The sequence below is a fragment of the Miscanthus floridulus genome, chromosome 1 (assembly GCF_019320115.1).
Source record: "Miscanthus floridulus cultivar M001 chromosome 1, ASM1932011v1, whole genome shotgun sequence".
Lineage (NCBI taxonomy): Eukaryota > Viridiplantae > Streptophyta > Magnoliopsida > Poales > Poaceae > Miscanthus > Miscanthus floridulus.
Window position 1 is genome coordinate 145,434,473 of NC_089580.1, and position 10,936 is coordinate 145,445,408.

At 47.7% G+C, this 10,936-nt stretch overlaps 1 protein-coding gene and 1 long non-coding RNA gene across 4 annotated transcripts; one reads left to right on the forward strand and one right to left on the reverse strand.

Moving 5' to 3' along the window:
- The first annotated feature begins 870 nt into the window (after positions 1-870).
- On the forward strand, positions 871-3,777 carry LOC136496997 (2-isopropylmalate synthase 2, chloroplastic-like). Of its 3 annotated transcripts, none has more exons than XR_010769173.1 (3): positions 871-1,671; positions 2,579-2,661; positions 3,459-3,777. XR_010769173.1 is itself a non-coding variant. In XM_066492788.1 (3 exons), exons 1-3 carry the CDS (start codon positions 1,469-1,471, stop codon positions 3,460-3,462), a joined length of 252 nt encoding a protein of 83 aa, XP_066348885.1. In that variant the 5' UTR covers positions 871-1,468; the 3' UTR covers positions 3,463-3,777. The 3 variants fall into 3 exon arrangements, 2 of the variants coding, with proteins under 2 accessions (XP_066348885.1, XP_066348878.1); XM_066492788.1 differs by having other exon boundaries at positions 2,617-2,661; XM_066492781.1 differs by having other exon boundaries at positions 2,628-2,661.
- Positions 3,778-5,426: 1,649 nt separating this feature from the next.
- Positions 5,427-6,274, reverse strand: LOC136497014 (uncharacterized). Its single transcript, XR_010769174.1, has 3 exons — positions 5,934-6,274; positions 5,648-5,856; positions 5,427-5,549 (listed from the first exon to the last, which is right to left on the reverse strand). It is a non-coding gene; the product is annotated as an uncharacterized lncRNA (long non-coding RNA).
- Between the last annotated feature and the right edge of the window lie 4,662 nt (positions 6,275-10,936).

A 10,936-nucleotide genomic window follows, 5' to 3' on the forward strand; every position in this document is an offset into this window, starting at 1 on the left:
TTTACCTTAGCCCTTGGATCAAACAGTCATAAGATGGATGGTGGAGATAAAGTTTAGTTGTGCTTCCTTGCATGTTGTCCTTGCAGCTGAGAGGTCTATATCAGTGATGTGATAATTCGATGATGTCCGTGTATCTGAAAAGTCTATATTTATTCTATGAAAATCATAGATTCTCTGAAATGCATAGATTCTTGTACACAGCGTATGTACAAATATTCCTGGATTATAAACGTAATAAATTTATAGTTAATCTGTGTACTACATTTGTGTCTTTGTATAAGTATAGTATGATTAAAGACACTACAAGAAACCTTGTAATCTATGACGAAATTTCTGTGACGATTTCAGAAAACGTCATAGATTTGCAAATGATCCATTCGGGCTCTAATTTGGGCCTAGTTTCTGTGACGATTGTGAATTTTCGTCACAAATCTGCAAATGGTCTATTCAAGCTCAAATGCAAGCCCGATTTCTGTGACGAAAATCGGTAACCGTCATAGATTGAAAATGAAAATCGTCACGGATTTGAAGGCTTTTTTCTTATAAAACTTCGGTGTTGTGCTAGGTATTTAGGTATTTTATAATTAAATTTCTCATGTTTTAATTTGAAAAAAAATAATGCTCCACACAGGAATGGAACCCAGGTCATCAAGATAAGAACTACGCTACTTACCACTGCGATCTTTTGTGTGTTACTTCACAATGGTGCAATAAAATGAAAAAAGAAAAAGAAAATTTATTAAGTGGACCGTCCTGTTTTGGCCCATACGGCCCAAACCGTTTCTGGCCGTCCATCGCCGATCTCATGGCTCCAATTGCACTCACATAATATATAATCTATTGAACCCTAGCTCTACTCCTCCCAGCTCCCGCACACCAAGCCACCGCGCCTCCTCTCCGATTCCCGTCGGCGCCCCCTCCTCTCCCTCTGGCCCCCGCCGCCGCCGGCCCGGCGCCGCCCCCTACCCCCGCCGCCGCCTCCCATGGCCCCCGCCGCACCCTGCCCCCGTGGCGATGGAGACCGGGCGGCGAGATCTCCCTCCCTCCACTCCGACACATCCAGCCCCGGTGGCGAGATCTCCCGCCGACGGCCACCAGATCCCCTCCACCACTCACTCACGGTGCTCGTCTCCATGCAGGCGCTGCTCGACTCGCTCCTGTGGGACCACCCACCGCCACCGACGAGACCTACCCCCACGAGCGCCGCCCCCCGCTTCGCGCATCCCAATCCCTCTCCTCCCGCGCCGCCCCCCGCTTCGCGCATGGCCTCTCCGCCGCCGCCGTCAGGGCGAGCCCCGGCGCCCGCCGCTGCCGCCTCCGCGCGCTGGCCCGCCCCATCTGGGCGTCGTCTCAGCAGTAGCAGCCGCGGCGGCGGCCCGAGTATGTCCCTGGCTTCATCGACGACCCCAACTGCGTCCGCATCTTCGACACCACGCTCCGCGACGGGGAGCAGTCCCCGGGCACCACCATGACCAGCGCCGAGAAGCTCGTCGTCGCACGCCAGCTCGCCTGCCTCGGCGTCGACATCATCGACGCCGGCTTCCCGGCCTCATCCCCCGACGACCTCGACGCCGTGCGATGTCGACCTCGAGCAGGTGGTGGCAATTGCCAGGGAGATGGTGGCGTACGCCCGCAGCCTGGGATGCCCTGGTGTATCCCCTTGGATCTCAGGTATTGCTGTCTCTTTTGGCGAATGCTGTGCTAGCTAGTACTTGACCACTAGGTGTTCGATGAATTGCTGATGTGCAGTACTACAGTACAGAGGGGCAGTGATTATATGCCGATTAGTTAGTTCTTAATGCCAATCAGAATTGTTGGATATGTGCTATTTGTTCTGTAACTAATGTCTAGAACCAAAGTGGTGAACATTTCAACACGGGCTTAATATTGCAATGAAATTCACATGGTAAAATTGGGGTAGTAGCTTAATTCACCTGGCTGGATTGTGTAGGGTATGCTGCAAAATGATAACTACCATGACATCTGAACTAATTTAAGATACAGAAGCTCATTTTCTTGATATTTATGGAATTAAGATAATCTAAGACTAACTGTCTGTAATATTTCACTCAGTTGCTCTGATGTTAGTATAATCAAATGGATGGTTATCACTTTGAGCTGTGCCTGGATATGGATGGCAGATATAGGCAGAGTATAGCAGGTGATAGTGTGTTAGGCGAGGAAACATGTTAGCTGGCCACATGCATATGTGTTTGGCAAATACATCTTTTGGAAAATTGGTGATATATCTTAATAGTTAATACGAAGATATGATTAGAATGAATTATTGAAAGAATGTTTACTTAAGACTATTCTACAACTTGAAGGCTGGTTCTCATGTTTCTTGGGTTTCATCATTACTTACATGAAAGAAGATACGAGTACATTGGGGAACTAATTTTTCTTTTAACAGACAACAATCGAGGGAAACTAATTTTGCTTTTATATCATGTCCTGTTCATGGAAGCACATTTATTTACTTGGCATAAGTGCCATATGTTGATTTGTGACTTGTAGTTTCACCACTGTCATATGTTGACAATGCCGTTCATTTTTTTCTAATTAATGCTTTATACAGTTCATTTGAGTAATGCTCACTGAAGCTGATTCTTGCAGCGTTTTTGAAGCTGCAAGGCCAGGATGCCAATTTTCTGCCAAAAGGTAATTTTATCTCCATGTACTATATTTGCAATCATGCAAATTCTTATTTTGTTCATGTTTTTGCTGTCGCATCGTGTTGGTCTGTTTAACAAACACATGTGGGCTAGTTTTTCTTCTTTTGTGCCAATGTGACATACTTTAGTTGCATCCTGCCTCATGGCATTTACTTGCATGACCATTGGTAATCTGTTCAAGTAGACTGCAAATATGTGTGGACGGAGACGGACTAGGTTATACTAAACTCTACATTCTACATCTAAAGAGGCTCTTTTTGCTGGCTTAATCAGTGTTTTAACTATTACCTGCTTTTTTTTCTGTTACACCATGCACAAGCACACTAGTAGTCCAACACCATGCACAAGCTCATCAATTTTGATTAAAAAGGGTTATGGAGTCTGGAAGTGGATGAAGATGTGTTATTTGTTATTTCCATTCACCTGAAGTTGACTATTTTATGCCAGTGCAGTAGAAAGCGGCTTGAACATCTGTGTAGAATACTCCAGAATGTCTTCAGTGTTTGCTAAGCTCTGTTGCCTCCACTCTTAATTAGTTTCTGAATTCAGTCTTTGAAGAGTCTCCAATTCAGTCTTTGAATAGTCAGCTGGTAGCTACAAAGTATTTGCGGATCATTTTACAATTATTGCAGTGTTTTGCTGAAATTTTCATTGAGTTCTGCTAGTACCTGGCATGACATTGCTTAGCATGTGATGATATCTGCTTATGAGGGCCATAGTGATATCTGCTAGTACCTTGTATTTTGGATGCAGTTAACTTACTTTGTGAACTTCAACTTGCAGTTGACCCGAGCTTCAATTTATGGTTGCTCTCAAGGTCTGCAGCAGGAGTCCGGCAAGGAAATAGCCTCGGAAGTAAAACAGAAGCTGGATGATGGTTCAGTCAAATTTGAGATGACACTGATTTAAATTATAATGGTTTATTTCCTGGTATTTTAGAGGCAATCATAGTGAGCTAGTTGTCCTGCTGTTGTCTGTTCATGCTAACTGTTTCTGGTAGCAAAAAACATGAATGTATGTTGTTATTTTGGTTGATATTTGATATAATTTGGTATGTATTTTGGGCTAAAATGATCATTGTAATATATGGGCTTAGATTGAATTTGTGGGCTGAAATGAACGTTGTGAGATCTGTGGGCTGAAATGGTCATTGTGATATCTGTGGGCTGAAAATGGCCTAATTGAGTGGCCCAGTTCTAAAATGGGCTGCAAATGCCATGTCAGCGTCCAGTCATTGGCCACATTAGCGTCCCGTCATTGTCCACGTCATCATGAATGCCACGTCAGCGGCCACATCATCGTGAATGCCACGGCATCGGCCATGTCATCATCCACGTCACTTGTCACAGCCACGTTGGCCGCCACGTGGCAACCATCTGTGACAGTTTATTTTCGTCACAAACAATTGGGCTCGGGCTGGGTTGAACGGGCCTGAGGGTAGTTTGTGACAAATTAAGAACGTCATAGATTGTGCTCATCTGTGACGAAAACGAAGGGAACAAGCAAAAACGTCATGAGCGTTAATCTGTGACGCTCAATACATGACGTTATAAAAAATCGTCATAAACGCTGCTTTTTGACGATTTTTCAGCAATCCGTGACGAATTTGATTTGTCATAGATTACAAGGTTTCTTGTAGTGAGATTCACGCAAAAAATTCGCAAGATACGGTCTTGTATTAGAAGCATCCACAGTTACAAATAGAGACATCAATATATATTCTAAACATTTACTCATCCAACAAGCATAATGCAACCACAACGAATATCACAACTAACATAATATGTCATGCAAAGTACAAATAGTCCACAATATTCATACGGTCCCGAATAATTAAAGATAAGTAAATACAATAGTTCATAGTAACATCTACCACGTCCCTCACTGTCTCCTACTCTTGCCCCTACCCTTGTGACCCAGAGCGCTGGTGCCTGGAGTGTAAGGGTCACGGGGACGGCGTCGCCTAGTGCCTAGAGGCGGTGTAGGATAAGTCGATGGAGCGTCATGGAGCTGAGAGGGCCCAAGCTCATCGTGCCTCTTGTCCATGTCATCGTCGTCCTCGGCCTCCTCGTCCCCTGTAGCTACTTGACTAGAGGAACCCAAGGCCCCTCTTCCTACGGAAGGATCATACACGTCATGCGTCGTGTTTGTCCTGCAACCACAACGACCAGCCGCACGGCGTAGACGACGTGACAGCCTCTGTTGTACAAAACAATGTTAAGTGAAAGAATATAACGTATTAATGATTTGTTTGAAAGAATATTTGTAATCTTACATCTAGGAAGCCAAGTATGTAGTCATCATTGACTCTAGGCCGAACACGCTCGATCTCTTCAACTGAGCTTCTCAGTGTATTGCCCTGCAACAATGTTTTCAATATTAAGACTTCTGAACACCTAATGTATTACAAGGGTTATATATTTAGTTTTGTTTTCTTTTGTACAAGAATGTAACTTATTACAAGGGTTATACAGCGCGAAGGTTGCAATAACTACAATAGAGAACTCCTAACGTCGGTCCAAGAACACCTAATGTATTGTTATGTAACTAAACGTAACAAAATAAGTCGATTGGCTTACCACTCTGTCCAAGATCGGTCCTGCCTCCACCTGCCTTCCTGCACGAGTGGACCGGTCGTACATCGTGTCCTCATCGTCGGAGGACTCGATGTCGGCGTAGTCAGCTTCGGTCCACTGTAGTCTGAGCCTGCACCTTGTCGAACGCTGGTACCAAGCTTGGTACCGCCTGAACTCACGGTTCATGTGCGGCTCGTTGTTGTCATCCAGGTTGTCGTGCATCTCCTCCCATTCCTCAATGTAGGACTAGTGGTGCCTCTCCCAGTCAAAAATCTTCTTGTTCCTCTGACGATCCAACCTGCACGTATGTCATCGTTACATTAATCCACGTACGTGGCACCATATTATAATAAATGGACCATCATCATGACTCATTTGAAATATCAAAACACTTACTTGTGTAAGTCAACGCCAGTCGAGAACATAGGCATAGGCCAAAGCTGTCTCACTCCAAATTGGCGTGCAACCCTATCTGGCAGGTGGTACTCGATAGCATAGAAGCAGATTAGAGGACACCTCATCCTATAGAAGTAGTCGTCGGCCCCACATACGGTGCTCAGCTGAAAAAGTAGTGCGTCCTCTCCACCATATGGCTCCCACTCTACCTGCATCATGTTCAAATAAGATGTTAGATGGTATACTAATCCTTTTAATAGGTGCATGGAAAATAAAATTTACTTACACTAGACGCCGTCAGCGAATCTAGCTCGTTCGTGTACTGAATGTACGCCCGGTCTATCCTCGTGTGCGAAACCCTGACCTGGTCCCAAAGGTACGCCCACGTCGGCTGGCGACTTGGAGGCTGACCTTGGAACCACTCACGACGAGCCAGTACCTCTGGACGACCAACTGGAAAACGAGCCCACATCCACAGCTGTAACAGGTACACGCATCCACCAAGTGACGGGTTCGCCGTAGACCGATGACACCCCTCGCACAGCTGCCGGTATAGAAAACACAAGACTGTAGAGCCCCAGCTGTACTGACCCGCCTGGTCCCAGTTACTGAGGCAGTGGATCCACATCCAGGACGCATTGTCACCCGTCGCGTCTGGAAAGAGAACGCAAGCAAAAAGGTGTAGGATCCACGCCCGGCAGTAGTACACAACCGTCTCCTCATCTGCCTCCTCGGGGCAGTGTGCGAACTCTGTACGTAGCCATGAGATGGGAACTCCAGAAGTGCGAGCCCCTTGCTCGCCAAGCTCACGCCCAAGGAAGGCCTCCACTCGTGCTCTCCATCCCTCTGACCTGCACTGCCCGATGACTGGGTTCCCATGAATCCTTAGGCCTAGCATCTTCTGACAGTCCTAAAGCGAGACTGTCATCTCCCCGAAAGGTAGGTGGAAGCTGTGAGTCTCCGGCCGCCACCTATATTTAAGACCAAGGATTAACAAATGGCCATGAATGGAGGCAATGATTCACTTTAATACCTGTCTACCAACGCAGTTATCGCCGCTGAGTTGAACTTGGGCAACCCATGACGAACCTGAAAGGAGATGACATCCAGGCCAGCTCTTTGCAGGAATGGAGTGTACCTATCATCGTACCGAATGTCCAAGAACCCACTGTGGGTCCTAGAACGAAGGTGCGGAAGGTCCTGCATCGAAGATAACATAGTAACATGTTACTTCACGAACACATGTACGAATAAAACTTATAGATTATTACCTACCCCAGCGCAACGAGATGTCCTCTGTGGGTCTCCTCGTACGTCGGGTCGAGCAGGTGGAATTGCTCCATCCTACAAAAAAAGTGAATGAATTAGAATTGCAATGTACAATGAAACATGAACTTATAAATGTATACATAATTGACACAAATACAAGCATAAATTGAGACATGCATAATTAAATATATGATACGACAAAATATAAAATAATACTATAAACCAATAGTCCTACCTCACTAATCTGCCAATGGCAACTTCGTGAGTTATGGCCAAGTCTACCGCACTTGCCGCACTCGTACTGCTCGGGATCAGTAACAAATGGAGTTCCTCTCCCACGCCTAGTTCTTCCGGGTATCTGATCCATAACCATCCTATGTCTCGTCCTCTGCCTTGATCCACGCTTGTTCCAACGGTAAGCTGGATCCGCAATGTACTTCGGCCCATCATAAGGAGGCCACTCTCCAGGGTCCCAGAAAGGCACGAAGCGAGGGCTCCATGTGTTCACAAGCATGTTGACACTGAACTCGTGAGGTATCCTCCTCTCGATATTATAGTTGCGATGCCTAGCTGCTGCCACCAAATGCGAACATACAAAGTGGTATTGCCTTGGTTTACCACAAGTGCACTTGAAATCTTGGAGGACAACCACATGTATCCTTGACTCTCAGACCTCGCCATCGGACGTTGTACCGCCCCTATGCTCGACCTGATAAGTCCCTGTGGCATGGTCAAAGCATGCAACCTCATGTGTGCCAGCCCTTTCTCTTGCCTTCTCTAGGTGTGCCTTTGGTTTTGGAGCCCATATCTCTCCATCACTACTCAACTGCAATGCATGGGCGTGTCTATCGTTGAACCAGGCAACAAGCTTATAGAAGGTGAATTGAACAATTGCATTCACGGGCATACCACGTATCCCCAATAGCAATTTATTGAATGACTCTGCCATGTTGCTGCATTAAAACTAGTACCTCCAGCCACCATCGTCATGAGCTCTCGTCCATTTCTCCAAATCCCTCATCAAACCCGTGAGCCATTGTCTACCTTCTGCATTTGATGCGGTTCTGACCTGCTCTAACTTTTCCCTAAAGTACTTGTCCTCAAGCTGTTGAGCAGCCTCCTGCAACAGATCAAAGTTTTTCTTGACACTGTCCTTCCGTAGGAGATTCTCGGCAAGGTGTCGAGTACACCAACGATGGTGCAAAGGTGCATACCCCTCTAACTGCTCTCGCACGGCATTAAGTATGCCCTGATGCCTATCAGATATGACGCCAACCTCCCTGCCAGGGCCAACCACATGTATCCGGACTAGCCTCAAGAACCATCCCCAACTGTCATTGTTCTCCTTCTCAACCAAAGCAAATGCTAAAGGAACCAACTTGTTGTTCGGGTCACAGGATATGGCTATAAGAAGTGTGCCCTGGTATTTGCCAATCAAGAACGTACCATCAATGGAGAAGACGGGACGACAATGCCTAAAGGCCTCGACACACTGAGGAAAGCACCAGAAGGCACGAAAAAATATCTGCCTCCCATCCTTCCATGTATTAGGTTTTGGGATGTACTCATAATGTATGCCTGGATTCACCGCTTTGATTGCATTGAAAAGAACTGACAGCTGCTCATACCCATCCTCCCAGTCCCCATATATCATGTTCCACGCTCGCTGCTTAGCCCTCCATGCTTTACCATAAGTTATCACATATCCTCCATACAACGCCTCAACGGTCCTGATAATTGTTCTCACCTTCATGTTGGGTTCTCCTTGCAAAATTCCCATCAACCGCTTGGCAATTAGGGTAGATGTCAACTGCTGATGCCTCAGCGTCAGCTCATGGTCAGCACAATTGTGTGGCCCAACTACTTTTGTGATCTTCCATTTTCTGGTCACCTGTTGCTTCCTTGCACAAACCCTCCATGGGCAGCGTTCCTTGTCACACACAACTGTGTAACGACGCTCCACATATGAATGCAATACCCTGTAAGGCCTCTTTCGTATCACTGCAAAAGCCTGCAACCACCTCTTCAAAGCAGGGAGGTCATTGAACACCCTCCCCTCCTCAATTACCATGTTAGGACTGGCCTCAGGAGCTTCTAGGAGCTCATCATCACGTCCTTCTGCAAACGCCAGATCAGAATGAGCAAGATCACTAAACTCATGAACTCTAGGATCACGGCGGTCGGGAAAGATACGTCTCATCATCTCAACATCACTCTCCGTCAGCTCTCCAACTGGACGATCATCATCAGAATCAAGAGCCCTAGCCATCTCATATGGCTCCGAATCATTCATAATTTCAACATTATTGGAGCCACGAAATCCATCTGAAAAGTGCACTTGCGCAGCAACATGGGGCACATCGATATTCTCAGGAATGTCTCCTGCAACGTCATTACAGAAATGAGGAAAGAATGAAAAAAATACCATGATTCTGATGAGCTCCCAAAAACCATGCGGTTAAGACACTTACTCGGATGATTCTGTGTCAAAGGGATCTCATAAGGAGGATCTGCCACGAAAACATGAGTATGACAACCATCTCCAAATAACGCATTGGGGGCAGATTGAGCATCAGGAACCGTAGGCGCAATCTGCACATGCAGGTAAGGTTCCAGAACGGGAGGGTCGATGTGTGCCGGATGATCCATTGCTGGGGTAAACCCATGAGGGATTGGATCAACTAACACCCGACGAACAACCACGTCCAAACATTGCAGCTGGCTCTTCATAGCCGATCTCACATAGTTGTCCCACTGATCCGCACAACCAATTGAGATCATTCGCCTGAAGATGTTCGGAGGACAACCTAGGTGCAGTACACCATCAACTGCAATGTCATCATCTCCAAAGCAATGCAGCTCCTCCCGAGCCCTTGCAACCATATCACTAAATGAAGGCCTATCATTGAATAGCACAGGCACGCTTTGCATGTCAAGAAACTCAACATATCCATAACGATCGCTTTCAACCGTGCCTCCATGATATATGGTCACTAGGTTGTCCATGTATTTAAAAAACGTAACGAAACACATGTCCTTTAGTCCAAATTATACGATAGATTGTACCTAACAAGTACTTTCTAACTACAAACTAAGTAATCATGATCATAACTACGTATATATTTATAGTGTACTCACTAAATAGCAAGATCATATGTAGTTAACTACAAATATAACTACATATCTATGTAGCTATCTAACTATATCTATTTATCAATGTATCTATGTTTCTATCTATCTACATATATATATAACTAAATCAACTAACAAAGTCATCACAATATAACTAGTCAATAACATACACCAACTAAATAGGTACATTGCATATTCATATTTTATACCTTTCCGGGTCGACGGACGATGGGCGTAGGTCAAGGCGAATATCCGGGACTGCGGTGGCGTGGCCAACGACAGAGGTGGCGCGCGGCGGTCGCGGGGTGGCCGGTGCTCCGCGCTGCGAGACCGGCTCGACGGCCGCGGGAGGCGGGGCGAGGCGAGGACAGCGGTGGACGTCGGCAAGGCGGGGCGAGGCCGAGGCCGGCGGTGGAGACAAAGGCTACGATGACGGTGGAGGGCGTGGCGGCTCGGCGCTGCAGCCAACCAACGGCCAACAGCGCGAGGGCACGGCGGCGCGGTGCGGGCTCGGGCGAGGGAGCTGAGGCAAGCGGCGCGGGCTCGGCCGCCGCAGCAGCAGCGGCTCGGACGGGCCTGGCGCGGCGCGGGCTCGCGGCGCGGTGCGGGCTCGGCGAGGGGAGCGAGGCAGGCGGCGCGGGCTCGGCCGCCGAGCACAGCGGGCTCGGACGGGCGCGGCGCGGCTCGGCTCGGCGCGGCAGCGCGCGCGGCGCGGGCTCTCGGGCATGGCGCGGCGGTGTCGGCCGCTGCGGGGCGTGGTTCACGGGTAGGCGGGCTCGCTCTCGTTCGTCCTCTTAGCGCGAGGCTTGGTCGCTCGCGGCGCGGGCGGGGCTGCGGCGGTGTCCTCTGCTTGGCCGGCTCACGCCTGCGGGCGACGTCGGGGCGCGG